Genomic DNA, 14,582 nt, shown 5'->3' with positions numbered 1-14,582 from the left:
GATTCCGTTCTCTCTGTGCTGTGATGGGTGTGAGCGTCTTGGATTATGAGCTGCTGCATGATTTCAAGATCTGCTTCCCTCTGGTGGTAGGCTACAGTTACAAAACATGTCTGAGAACAGCATTTTTACGATGATAATCAACAAAGGATGAGCCTCTATCTATTCTACGTCATTGAAGGTATCATAACTAATCCCTCACTCTCATATAGGATTTTTAGACACAGCCTTGACTCTCTCTTCCAAATCCCAAACAGACCATCTGTCTCCTAACACCCAGTACCATCATCATGTCAGGAAGTAACCCAGACAGACATATCATCACAGATCACGCCAGCCAATTTGCACCACATCGAGCCAGAGTTCTTTGTGTGTGTTAAGCCGGACATTTTGTTTTGGCATTTATTATTTGTCTTTCTTCTGTTTGCTTCTTTTTCATCCTTCTTGTAAACAGTGGGTTTATATAACCCTGTGATGTAAAATCTGGAACACAAGCATCGACTTAAGCTTAGGAGGATTCACTTTATGTATGGCTAGATGCAGTGATAGAAATATCACATTTCAGTTATTCTATGGTTCTTTAGCTGTCACGGCACAATATCCACCTGTGGTATGTAACTGCCGCTCTTTTATTCCGTTGGAGAGAGGAAAGAGGAATGAAAACATTAAGGATGTGCTTGAGTAAAAGCCGAAGCTCCCCTCTCCTGGTGTTTACAAACAGACACACACACACACACAGAAGGTTCTCGAATTCCTAAAAGCAGGTCAACCCATTTGATGAAGTTTATATTCTTCCACCACTTGGTGGTGCAGGGCACCATAGACTATAACAGAGGTCCGTATGTATGCTGGAGAGGAGAGAAGATAAGCAGAGCAGACATCATGTACCACAGCCTGTGCAGCTCCACCGCAGTTGCCATGGCAACACCTTCCTAGGGGGGAGCACACAGCACAGGCTCATATATTTTTTATGGTTGCAGTGAGCAGAAGGTGTGGCGGGGACGTCGACAGGGCTGTCTGTGCACAGACTGACTGTACCAATGTCACTGAAATAGAGGGGGTCAATGTATATAACATTATAAATCATGAGGATATGGTTATTCTCTATCCAAGCCCACATACACTGTTTAGACATGATACTGTCCGTTGCACACAGCTCGTTACATGCCTCCATGCATCACTGTGAGTCCATAGCTGTTTGTCAGGCCATTTGCCCTGATAATGCATCCTGGTGGAAAAACCTGAAGCACAAACTGAACCACAGCCTGAACGCAGTAAACCTAAAAGAACATTCAGGGCTATACTGTAGGCTACAGTGTGATGGTTATGAATTATTGAAAAGACCAGCACTTAGGCTGTTCAATATTTAGTGAGACATATTGAAAATAGCTACAGTATTTGCGTGATATTGACTGCAAACTTAAACATTCTTTTGTACCAAGGGGCAGAGGAGTTGACTATTTGCCAGATTATTCATTGGCAACACTAGGTCCATACCCCAGCAGTAGCCTATAGAATCCTCAGTTCCTAACACAAAACTCTGTTTATAATGATGAATGTACACACATGCTGTGAGCCGTCTGTTGTGAGTCTGTGTTCTGTGTGTGTTTCATAGGTGTGTTAATGTGAAACGGTAGGTTGACCAGGGTGTGTCATTGTTATCACTCTCCCAGTCTGAGGGCTCTGCGGGAGAGCTGTTTTCATGGCGGAGTCTTTAGTCTCAACGCTGTAAAAGATGACGTCAGATTTTTTTACATCGTAATTTCAACCTTGCACTTTATCTGTAAATGATCTTATATACAATATGGATCATGATAAAACTAGCCTGGGGTGGGCTAGGATATATGCCTATTTCCGACTGAGCTTCATCAAAGGGCATGTTGGTTAACTCTTTCACTGCCAATTCCCCCTGCCCACCGCCCTAGTCTGCTTTGAGAATCAGGATCAGCACGGGAACTTTTATTGTGAAATAGTGCTTACCTCCCCTTTCTTGAAAAAGACTACCCCCCCCCCCTCCCCAGGCACTAAATCATTGCATGGATGATTTGCTGCAGTAGCAACTGTGGTGTTGTATTTACAATTCGATCACTCCCTCTCCTCCTTCTGTTCTCGCCAACACTGCTCCACAGCATCAGTCTGTGCTCTGCGAGCCAACCAGTACCTTGAAAACCTTGCCTCCCTCCCTCTCGTCTCCGCATCTCTCCCTCATCTCATCCTTCCAACCATTCATGCCATTGTGGGATGACTGAGTGAGTCAGTGGCACAAGAAGAGGACGAGCTAGAAGAAAACAGAGAACTGAAAGAAAGGGAAATCAGGGAGATAACTGATCATCAGCATGCAGTCCACTGCAGACGGTACCAAGAAGGAGTGCTCCTGGAGCAGCTGGAAAGGCCAGGGTACTGACGCGTTTGCTGTGTTTATTGTGTGTATCTCCGTTTGTGTATCTAGGCTGTGAGTGGTGAAATTATGTATGTATGAGGAGCATGTGTATTTATGCTTCTAGTGCAGCTGTAGTTTGTGTGTATGTATGAAAGGGGGATGTTGCATGTATGGTTGTGGGGGGTATTCAAGGTGTGTGTTAGTCGGGGCCTGGGTGATCAGGCTGAGCTGTTTACCTTCACCAGGGGGGTGACAGCAGACACGCCCTGATCACGCTCTCTCTCTGCCGTGTGAGACAAAGGGCAAAGGTAGGTGTGAGACGTAATGATGAATGTACACACACATGCTGTGAGCCGTCTGTGTTGTGTGTGTTCTGTGTGCGTTTTTATATGCGTGTGTTAATGTGAAACCAGGGTGTGTCATTGTTATCACTCTCCCGGTCTGAGGGCTCTGCGGGGAAGCTGTTTTCAGAGTCTTTGAGTTGTTTTTTGTGTGCGAGGCTGTCGGAGCATCCGGACAGCACTGACAGACTGTCTCCATGGCAACCAGGGCGCACCCATCCTGATTACATCAGTCTCATCCATCGGCTGCCAGGGCACTTTGCAGCTACTGGGAGAGAAAGGCACAGCCTCCGTCTGTCTCTTTCTCCATCATGGTGTGCATTAGTATCACCTCTGGGTTAGGAAGAGGGACGGGGAGAGAAAATGGTTTACCTTCCTCCTCCCTGCCTTTCCAACTGGCTGTAATTTTCTATAGCAGCCATGTTTATTATACTGTATTGTGTGTAAGATGGAGTTGGTTGGTCTGCCTTTTCCTTACCTGTGAATGACAGTGGGTGATTTTAAGAATGTATTTAGAATGGAGAATAGAATCTACCAAATGAAAATGTAAGACTATAGCCTACATTATCTTCAATAAAATACACAGAAGGAGCCACACATAAACCTGGGGATACAATAAGTAGGTATTTTTATTCCATCACAGAGTTGTGAGCAGAATAGCTTGTGTTCACTGAGCTTTCACTATGGCCTGAAATAAGCTTTTAGGCTGTGTTTATTAAAAGGCCTGTGTCACCATCTCTCTGACTGGGTTTGTTTAAAACATTCACTTTCTTTCCCTCTTGCCAATAAAAGTTGATACAGTCAACACACCCAAGGGTGAAATTGACCATTTGGGTGTTATTTAGTTTGAATAAGCTGTTAAAGCAAAGTACTGTACATACAGGCATGTCTACATGTTTACACATGCTAGCTTGGGGCACTATCGATAACTTTAGTTGTCTAATCGGGTCAGCCTCAAACTGGTTCACTCTGCTTCTACCCAAAAATGTAGTCTAGAACATCATTGACAAACCTGAAGAATAATAAATATTGCATCAGCTTGTTGATTTTGATGATCAGAACCAGAAATGATCCAGGCCTGTATCAGTGATCAGTGTTTGGCTGCGTGCCACGGTACTTCTTGTACGTTCTGGTTCCACTTCAGGTGTTCATGCTGGCTGGGAGGGACAGTAATAATCCCCAGGGTCTCTACAGACCAGAGAGCTTGGCAGCAAGCCTCACCCATGACTGTACACTCAGTCACTACCTAAGTGAAATATAACCTAGGCCTACTACTATTACTAATGATTTACTGTGCAGAGTACCATCCACATATTATCATTCACGTCCTTGTACTATATCAAAATGCGCCACTGAACACATTATGTTTGGTGTTAATGCATGAAATGTGGTGTCAACATAGTGTCTAGACAGGCCACATTGACGTTTTAAGATTGATAGATAATGACATAATACGTGTCAATCGAAGTTGGGATTTTAAAATGATGTTAGCATTTGTATTTTTGAAATACATTTCAGAATGAAATTGTTTAAAAGCGTATAATATTGTTATTTGACTTGTTCTAAGCCCAAATATGCCAAATATATGATTAAACTCATTGTCATTTGTGAACTACAGCTGTTTCTGTATCGTACTATATATTTTAGTCTTTGGACACATGGGGTTACTGTTTTTTACACATTTCACGAACCAAGTTATGTAAATACTTGTTGAGATATATATACACCTACTCATTCCAGGGTTTTTCTTTATTTTTACTATTTTCTACATTGTAGAATAATAGTGAAGACATCAAAACTATGAAATAACACATGGAATCATGTAGTAACCAAAAAAGTGTTAAACAAATCAAAATATATTTGAGATTATTCAAAGTAGCCACCCCTTGCCTTGAATACAGCTTTGTACACTCTTGGCATTCTCTCAACCACCTTCATGAGGAATGCTTTTCCAACAGTCTTGAAGGAGTTCCCACATATGCTGAGCAGTTGTTGGCTGCTTTTCCTTCACTCTGTGGTCCAACTCATCCCAAACCATCTCGATTTGGTTGTGGTCGGGTGATTGTGGAGGCCAGGTCATCTGATGCAGCACTCATCACTCTCCTTGGTCAAATAGCCCTTACACAGCCTGGAGGTGTGTTTTGGGTCATTGTTCTGTTGAAAAACAAATTATAGTCCCACTAAACGCAAACCAGATGGAATGGTGTATCGCTCCAGAATGCTGTGTTAGTCATTCTGGTTAAGTGTGCCTTGAATTCTAAATAAATCACTGACAGTATCACCAGAAAAGCAACCCCACACCATCACACCTCATCCTCCATGCTTTAACTTTGGGAACCACACATGCAGAGATCATCCGTTCACCTACTCTGTGTCTCACAAAGACACGGCGGTTGGAACCAAAAATCTCAAATTTGGACTCATCAGACCGAAGCACAGATGTCTATTGCTCGTGTTTCTTGGCCCAAGTAAGTCTCTTAGTGGTTTCTTTGCAGCAATTCGACCATGAAGACCTGATTCACGCAGTTTCCTCTGAACAGTTGATGTTGTGATGTGTCTGTTACTTGATCTGAGGTGCAGTTAACTCTAATGAACTTATCCTCTGCAGCAGAGGTAACTTTGGGTTTTCCTTTCCTGTGGCGGTCCTCATGAGAGCCAGTTTCATTCATAGTGCTTGATAGTTTTTGCAACTGCAATTGAAGAAACTTTCAAAGTACTTGAAATGTTCCGTATTGACTGACCTTCAGGTCTTGAAGTAATGATGGACTGTCGTTTCTCTTTTTAACAAAAGTTGGGGCTCCTGAGTGGCGCAGCGGTCTAAGGCACTGCATCTGAGTGCAAGAGCCATCACTACAGACCCTGGTTCGATCCTGGGCTGTATCACAACCGGCCGTGATTGGGAGTCCCATAGGGCGGCGCACAATTGGCCCAGCATCGTCCGGGTTAGGGGAGGGTTTGGCCGGGATAGGGGAGGGTTTGGCCGGGATAGGCCATCATTGTCAAATAAGAATTTGTTCTTAACTGACTTGCCTAGTTAACTAAAGGTTAAATAATAAAACAAGGCACACCTGTTAATCATGAAGCTGGCTGGGTGAATGCCAAGAGTGTGCAAAGTTGTCATCAACTTTTGGCTACGTTGGCTACTAACTCTTTTGGTTACTACATGATTCCATATGTTATTTCATAGTTTTGATGTCTTCATTATTATTCTACATTGTAGAAAATAGTACAAATAAAGAAAAATCCACAAATGAGTAGGTGTGTCCAAACTTTTGACTGGTACGGTATATGAAAACAATATTGAAAGAAATCCACACTCTCTCACACATACACCCCTAAAGTGCATGCAGTATTTGCACATCCATTGCAAGTCAATGGAGACTGGAGGGATAAGCATTTTACATTTTCTCCTCAGAACTTAAACATGTTCAGATCTTAATAATGTTTGGTATATAGATTGTCTGGACCAATATATAAAAATCCCCCCCCCCCCCCCCCCCCCCCTTCTCTCTCTCACACACACCCCCGGCACATTTATGGAGTCATTTTATCAGTTTTTTTCTCTGTCAGATCTTAAACATCTGGACCGCTGAGTGTACAAAACATTAGGAACACCTTCCTAATATTAAGTTGCACCCTCTTGCACTCAGAACAGCCTCACTTCATCGGGGCATGGACTCTACAAGGTGTCGAAAACATTCCACAGGGATGCTGGCCCATGTTGACTCCAATGCTTCCCACAGTTGTGCCAAATTGGCTGGATGTGTTTTGGGTGGTGGACCATGCTTGATACATGGGAAACTGTTGAGTGTGAAAAAGCCAGCAGCGTTGCAGTTCTTGACACATCTGGTGCGCCTGGCACCTAATACCATACCCTGTTCAAAGGCACTTAAATATTTTGTCTTGCCCATTTACCCTCTGAATTGCACACATACACAATCCATGTTTCAAGGCTTAAAAATCATTCTTTAACTTGTCTCCTCCCTTCATCTACCCTGATTTGAAGTGGATTTAACAGGTGACATCAATAAGGGATCATAGCTTTCACCTGGATTCACCTGGTCAGTCTGTCATGGAAAGAGCACGTATTCATAATGATTTGTACACTCAGTGTATATAAAAACAATATCTAAAGCAATCCACACGCACTCACACGCGGGTGTGCATTGATTTCTGTGGTATGTGTGTACACAGGTGTGCTTGTGAGAGAGGGAGAGAAAGAGGGAGAATGCTGTAGCAGGCCTCACTCGCCATTGACTTGCATTCAATTTGCTTATGCTGTATAATATACTCTAGGAGTGAGTGTGTGTGAGTGTGTGTGAGTGTGTGTGTGTGTGTGTGTGTGTGTGTGTGTGTGTGTGTGTGTGTGTGTGTGTGTGTGTGTGTGTGTGTGTGTGTGTGTGTGTGTGTGGATTTATTTATATATTGGTCCTGACTATCTACCAAACATTAAGATCTGAACATGTTTAAAGATCTGAGAAATAGGGAACTTACTATAAAATGACTCACTCTTCAGTCTCCATTGACTTGCGTTGGATTTGCTTACACTGCATGTGGTGTGTGTGGATTTCTTTAGATATTGTTTTATATATATTATTCTGATCTGATCACTTTAACATGTGTTCCCTGGACTTGGTTCATGAAATGCGTAAAAACACCATGTGTCCAAAGACTAAATGTAGTACAATATCAAAAACTCACATTGTAGACAAACACTTTGGCCAATTTATTATTATATTTTTCAGATTTGTCCATTAGAAAGCTCAGAGAACGTATTTACTAAAGGAAATGATCCGTTATGGACATGAATGGGTTAATAAAAGGGCATTGAACATATTATTTGAAGCGGTCTCGTTCACCAGTAGCTTAGGTTTTGTTTAAAAATAAATGTTGATAAGCAGATAATTTCTCGGACGGAGGTATTTTTTCAGTGAATAAAAAAACCACATTGTCTCTTGTTCCAGACTTTTGCATGATTCCTAATGTGAGTCATGATCTGACATTTTTAAACCTAATTCAGCCATCAGACTCCATTTACCCTTTTTATAGTGGGATTTAAACCTGGTCATATTCTATCAGCTACGTTTCGAAACCCATTCACACCATGACCATGACGTACAGTCTTGTTTTGACTAATGCCTGCCTCCATGTTTAAACGGCCCCTTGTCCTTTTGTGTTGAACTATAAAGGGAGTGACTGGGTGTGTGTTGGTGAAGACAAAGTTCGTGTCCCTCATTCCCTAGATTCAGACAAATCAAGTGAATCTGATTCTGTTTTCCAGGAAGTGCTTTCACGATCCGCCCGCCCGCCCTCCCTCCATCTCTCTCCTTCCTTGCTTCCCCCCTCCTCTCTCTCTCTGTGAGTGGAGGGGGAGAAAATGGAGCACTGTAGCTATGGTAACTGCATCAGGCAGGCGCTCAACAGATCCTCACAGAGAGAGCTGAAGCATTTTAATAGAGCAGTATATTTCAGGTAGCATCTTTCATCCTCAGTATACAGTCCTATAACACCTTCACAGACCTTGCAGATCTGCTGCGATGCCCACTCACAAGATGCTACACTGCCAATGAAGTCACATGCTGTGGGCTATTGATAAGATAATAAGTAAATGATCGTAAAGAACTCCATCTTCTTGCATGGTGGAGGGAGATACCCATCCACCATTTTGAATCGGATACAGTCTCCTTATTTTGGTCCTTGCTTGGCAGTCTTTGTCATTTGTCAGTGGGGCTGTGCTTTAAAACCAGGGTATGAAAGAGCTCACAGAGAGAGAGAGAGAGAGAGTGTGTGTGCGTGCGTGTGTGTTGGATTGCAGCTCGGCTCTCTGGCAACCGCTCCCCTTAACGCCCACCCACCTGCCTAGACCAAGGATGATTAGCCTGCGTGCTTGTGGCCCCTCCCCTCCCCGGCTGAGAGGAGGGGGGGTAGTCCCCCTTCAGTGCTCTCCTTTTGTCTGTGGATAAAGCAGCTGCCTCTTTCCCTGTTCAGCCATGGGAGCCGCAGGTCAGTACACACACTTCCACTGCACTAGCTAAAGCTTTTCTCTCTGTGCAATCTGTAGATCAGATCACAAGGCACATGAGGCACATTTGCTGCTGTTTGTCAAGTCTCTCCGGCGTTGCTGTCCTGCCTGTCTGTCTTACAGCTGCTTTGCTTGGTGCGTGTGTGAATGTGTGTGTGAATGTGTGTGTGAATGTGTGTGTGTTTTTGTTGTTGAGCATCTCCATTACAAGCAATACTGTAGATAAATGGAAAATCATAGAGAGTGGGTTAGTGACTAGTGATATTGGTACTTGGTTTAAAGGGAGTGGCACTCAGTCAGATATATAGAGGTAATCCAGCCTGATTGATTAGAGTTATTGATTACAGGGACAGAGGTCAGTCAGTATTGGTTATTGAGGGCAGCTCAGTCTTGCTGACTTGGGTAGATGATTATGGGGAAATGGCAGAACGTGCCTAGCATTGCACCTGTCACCCACAGAGAGGCGGTAAAACGAGTGTCTTTCAGCACCCTGTTTTAGAACGCCTTTTTTTCATCCATAGATGCCTATGGTAGAAAATAAAGATGGCCGTCATTTCTGTGCTGTTCACAGCTCCACGGCTAAAATTAGTCCATGCGGGCAAGCAGGCAGGAGGGCTTAGGGAGGAAGACACCCAGGAGACCCAGCAGTGTTTTACTCCTCTCTAGAACAGGAGCACAAGCTCTCTGGAACTGACTTTTTCTCCTCGTAAAACAGAGGGCTTGCAGGTGTGACATCAACAGCTGGCTGCTGGATTTACACTGAGCCACAGTCACTGGATGTGGAGGAGACAGCTCACTAATGTGGGTGAACCAGCCACTGTTCTCATGGAAACAAGCCTGTGTTAACAGCCAACATAGGAGAGGGTTGTATGGGTCACCTGAGTTGAGCTGGAATCCAGGGGTGATAAACCTGTCATCTTTGTTGGGGGCTGAAAACGGATGCCCTAAAAAACAGAGATAGCAGGACATGGCACCAGTCTTTTAAGACATAATTCAATTGGATGTATGAAATAGTAAAAATTAAAGAAAGCTTATTTAGGTTGCCAACTAGGCTGCATCCCCTTATTTAACTAGGCTGTATCCCCTTATTTAACTAGGCTGTATCCCCTTATTTAACTAGGCTGTATCCCCTTATTTAACTAGGCTGCATCCCCTTATTTAACTAGGCTGTATCCCCTAATTTAACTAGGCTGTATCCCCTTATTTAACTAGGCTGCATCCCCTTATTTAACTAGGCTGTATCCCCTTATTTAACTAGGCTGTATCCCCTTATTTAACTAGGCTGCATCCCCTTATTTAACTAGGCTGTATCCCCTTATTTAACTAGGCTGTATCCCCTTATTTAACTAGGCTGTATCCCCTAATTTAACTAGGCTGTATCCCCTAATTTAACTAGGCTGTATCCCCTAATTTAACTAGGCTGTATCCCCTTATTTAACTAGGCTGCATCCCCTTATTTAACTAGGCTGTATCCCCTTATTTAACTAGGCTGTATCCCCTAATTTAACTAGGCTGTATCCCCTAATTTAACTAGGCTGTATCCCCTAATTTAACTAGGCTGCATCCCCTTATTTAACTAGGCTGTATCCCCTAATTTAACTAGGCTGCATCCCCTTATTTAACTAGGCTGTATCCCCTAATTTAACTAGGCTGTATCCCCTAATTTAACTAGGCTGTATCTCCTTTGGGTGTTGACTAGTGTGGCTTATGATGTAGCCTAGTTTGTTCATTCTTATGGTCCCAAATGGGCCTCTCATCTGTTACTGTGCTCTAATTCCTCTGACCGTAGAGCTGTAGAATGACCAGGTCACTTTAAGCTGTTATCTCTGGACACTATCTGGATCTATTTATGCCACTGGCTCCACAGGCCCCCAGGTCAATGATTAACCCAGCTCTGTGAATGGCTAGTACAGTTGTACTACTGGGGAACCAGGTTGTGTTAGGGTACTGCAGGGTCGCTTGTGTGTGTGACCAGGCCGAGTGCTGACCACTACTACTGATAATCACACGTCACTTGCAGATAGAGTGCCACCACCGGTGTGTGGCAACATAAATTGAGTGACACTTGTTCAACAAGTAGTAGTCAGCTCGCTATTATCATTGGCAAAGGTCATTCTATATATAGGGGAAAAGAAGCCGGATAGAAAAGTTTTCACTTACATGCATTCACACCTACGTTTATGAATCCACAGCTGAATCAAACGCAATAATAATATAGGTTAGAGCAAAATCCCACACGTCAGGGGTCTCTGAGGACTTCTGGCTGCTATGGGCTTCCAGTTATTTGACCTAAATGCCTGGGACACACGGGATTACGGCACTGTAAGTGATATCACAATGTAGACAGGAACACTGTAAATTGAGCACCGAAGTCATTCTATCACTGTAATGCTGAGGTGACCGATGGTTGGGTCATACTGTGTCATGCTGGGGTGACCTTACGGTTAGGTCATCATACTGTCACTGTGTAATACTGGGCCTAACTCTGGATCCTAACTGCTCTCCTGTCTCTGTCCTCCCCCAGCCATTGACCTGCTCTACTGGAGAAACGTGAAGCAGTCTGGAGCTGTGTTCGGCAGCGTGCTCCTGCTGCTCTTCTCGCTGACCCAGTTCAGTGTGGTCAGTGTGGGAGCCTACTTAGCCCTGGCCGCCCTCTCTGCCAGCATCAGCTTCAGGATCTACAAGTCTGTGCTTCAGGCTGTGCAGAAGACTGATGAAGGACACCCGTTCAAGTGAGTGAGAGAGGATAGAAGATGATAGAGGTTTTCTCGGCACATAAAAAAGCTGCCATTTACATTAACAAATCAATTTTACAAAGTCACTTTAGCCTAGACACCAACAGTCTCTTGTACTTTTTCCCTGACAGATCCTATCTGGAAGTGGAGATCTCTCTGTCCCAGGATCAGATTGGTAATTATGCTGACAAGGCTCTGCTCTACGCCAATACCTGTATGAAGGAGCTCCGTAGGCTTTTCCTGGTCCAGGACCTCATCGACTCACTGAAGGTCAGCCTCTCTCTCATCTCTTGGCTTTTACAAGAATGACATGGACACAAACACCTTACCAACACTCCACTTTTTAATGTCTGTAATCTCACTACTATTTCTACTGTCAAAAGTCATCAATGGACACGTTAAAACCTAAAATATTTAATTATTTTTGTATTTTATACCTTCTGTCAATCATCAAATACACATACCATAAATTGTGGGGTTGGGCTTGTTTGGTGAAGCAGTGCCAAGAGTTAAGTGTTTTTACATTGTGTTGCAGTTTGCTGTGCTGATGTGGCTGCTGACCTATGTGGGCGCTCTCTTCAATGGCCTGACACTGCTTATTCTAGGTGAGGATCCTCCAATGACTAGCTACTGTTCTACTCAGCTCTGCACCCCTTTACTGCCTTCCCACCATGTTGAGCCTGACATACAGCTCATATTTTGTCTCTTCTAACATCAAAATTGAATATAATGCATCATATTGGAACCTCTCAATCTACAAGATCACAAAGCCAGTCTGTATGAGTTTTTACTATAATCAGGGGAGTGGGCTGTAATAAGCACGCTGCACAGTACCCCATTGTCAGTAAATGATTAACCCAACACAGAGAGAACACACGACCTGACAAGATCACAACATATGGTTCTTCATGGAACCAGAGTTTTACTGCAATCTGTATCAATTAAGTTCTTTATCAAAGTGGATTACTCCCTTCTGCCCTTTTTAGCAAAAACAATTGATTTTAATCTTAGATTAAAGTTCAGTCGGCTTCACTTCCCAAAAAGATCCATGTGATGAAATTCCAAAGGTTATTTATGAAGGGCTTTGTTCAAAGGTTTCATTCACAACTGAAGACATAAAGTATCTCATATGTGTTATTTTTCTATTAACCTAGTGTAGATAAGTCTCTGAGCTGGAGTGGGGCTCTGTGGACACAATGTGTGCATATTTGAGTATATTCCCAGGGGGTGACGAGGTCAAACTGCTTTAACACGCCGTCTCTCCCTCTCTCTTCCCCTACAGCCGTGGTGTCCATGTTTAGCATGCCCATCGTCTATGAGAAACACCAGGTAAGAATTTACCCTCACTCTCTCGAATGCATTTTTGTTAACTCACAAAAACATTTTTTATTGAATCTAAATTGTTTTCTGTCTCAGGCACAGATTGACCAATATGTTGGACTAATACGGACCCAAGTGAACTCCGTAGTGGGGAAGTAAGTGGTTATGACCTTTTCTACTCAAGAATGAACATGGTAGTTTCTGGAACATCCACCTAAGAAATAGATTCTAATGATCATCTTGATACAAACTAGAAAAGGTTCATGACTACACTGACATAAATCAGTACTGTATCCGAGTTGACCTCATGTTTTGTCGCAACAGGATCCAGGCGAAGATCCCCGGGGCCAAGCGAAAGGAAGAGTAGACGCGAGTCTAGCTAACAGCGAGGTCCAGCTCAGACAGCTTGATCATTGTTGGAGAGCCTTGTCATTATCTGTGGGGTAGTACTATTTCATCTAGGTGTTCTCTAAAACCAACCACTGAAGAAGCCCTGACCCCAAAACTGTCTAGAACGGTTAACACAAAGTAAAATCACTCATGTTCAAGATCTTATGTCTAGGTAGACAAGTACACAATTCTGAACAACAAAAAGAACCAGCCTTTTTTTCTTTTGTGTTGCTTGTTATTAAGTGCATGACGTCAAGCCTTGAGTAAATATTTGATATATTTTGTGCAGTTTTTCATGCTATGTTTTTTTGCTGTGCTTACAACAAACTAAGATTTGGCACAAAAAAGAGATATGCCTACAGAAATGCTCTGCTGCCAATGTGAAATACCGCTTCATGTTCGAGTTTGCTGGTGGGGCTTCTCTCAGTATGACAATATATATAAAATGATTTCCTTTTGGTGTTTTCAAGCACAAAATAATTTGACAATGTGTTTTAGATGTGGTAATTGTAGGGTTTTTGCTTTTGTATAACTATAAGGAACTATACACAAGCTGGTGTTTTAGGTACCGTTGTTTGACTACTATGAAGACAAGGAATATCTGATATTTAATTTGTTTGAATTAACTGTCCAACTATACTCAATGTAGTTGTTAGACCCTGGACTAACTATTTGCACTTACAGTATGTATTTCATTACAGAATAAGAAAAATAAATGTTCCTTGATGTATTATGTTATAGTTTTTCAGACGCTTTACTGAAAATGGGGTCCAAGACAAAAATGTTTAATTTGACTAGGACAGTCTAGTCTTGTTAGAAATAAGAGGACATATGAGGTGTTCATGTTTCGTAGGGTACATGGTGCATACAACACTTGGAAAATCTCCAAAGGGATTTGAAATGACATTCTATAAATACACGTTGATTCCTTCTGGCACAGAAGACCCTTTCATGCCTGCATGCGCATGTCAGTATGCTGAGGTGACAAATTTAACTTGGCTGTTAGGAATAGTCCGTCAGAGTAACCTGAGTTTGAATGGAGACCGACAGTGACAGACAAGTCTCATCTGTTGTAAGCACTCAAATGTGTATTTTTGTAAGTACAGTACCGAACTGAAACCAGCACCATACCTTCAGACTAAGTCAGATTCATTTATTGTTTTAAATATCACTAATTATCAAAATAGAAAAGGATAGGTGTTTGGAAAGAATAATTACACCAGCACAGCAATAGAAAAGCTGAACAACATAACACAGGACAGAGAAGCATGGCAGGACCTTAAGTAAAATAAGTCATAACAATTGCAAAAAAGAAAAGAAAAGTGAAATAAGAATTATCAAAAGAGATTGTCCCTCCTGAGGGTTACCATAAGCAAGAATCTTGTAAAACATAATAG

The 14,582-nt window shown here is 42.7% G+C and overlaps 1 protein-coding gene across 2 annotated transcripts in view; it reads left to right on the top strand.

Annotated features, from left to right (window-relative positions):
• LOC120060339 (reticulon-1-A-like) overlaps window positions 1–13,918 on the top strand; it is a 52,812-nt gene extending 38,894 nt beyond the window's left edge. Inside the window, exons 1-7 of one of the 2 annotated variants that reach the window (XM_039009560.1) lie at window positions 8,674–8,721; window positions 11,265–11,472; window positions 11,607–11,745; window positions 12,011–12,080; window positions 12,758–12,804; window positions 12,892–12,950; window positions 13,120–13,176. In XM_039009560.1, the coding sequence (XP_038865488.1) occupies window positions 8,709–8,721; window positions 11,265–11,472; window positions 11,607–11,745; window positions 12,011–12,080; window positions 12,758–12,804; window positions 12,892–12,950; window positions 13,120–13,162 (579 nt within the window). In that variant the 5' untranslated portion in view covers window positions 8,674–8,708 and the 3' untranslated portion in view covers window positions 13,163–13,176. Of the gene's footprint in view, window positions 1–8,673; window positions 8,722–11,264; window positions 11,473–11,606; window positions 11,746–12,010; window positions 12,081–12,757; window positions 12,805–12,891; window positions 12,951–13,119 lie in introns of those variants that run through there. The other variant, XM_039009558.1, reaches the window with a different exon arrangement.
• Window positions 13,919–14,582: the final 664 nt, after the last annotated feature.

Source organism: Salvelinus namaycush, chromosome 15 (genome assembly GCF_016432855.1).
Source record: "Salvelinus namaycush isolate Seneca chromosome 15, SaNama_1.0, whole genome shotgun sequence".
NCBI lineage: Eukaryota > Metazoa > Chordata > Actinopteri > Salmoniformes > Salmonidae > Salvelinus > Salvelinus namaycush.
This window is presented reverse-complemented; position numbering and strand designations above follow the sequence as displayed.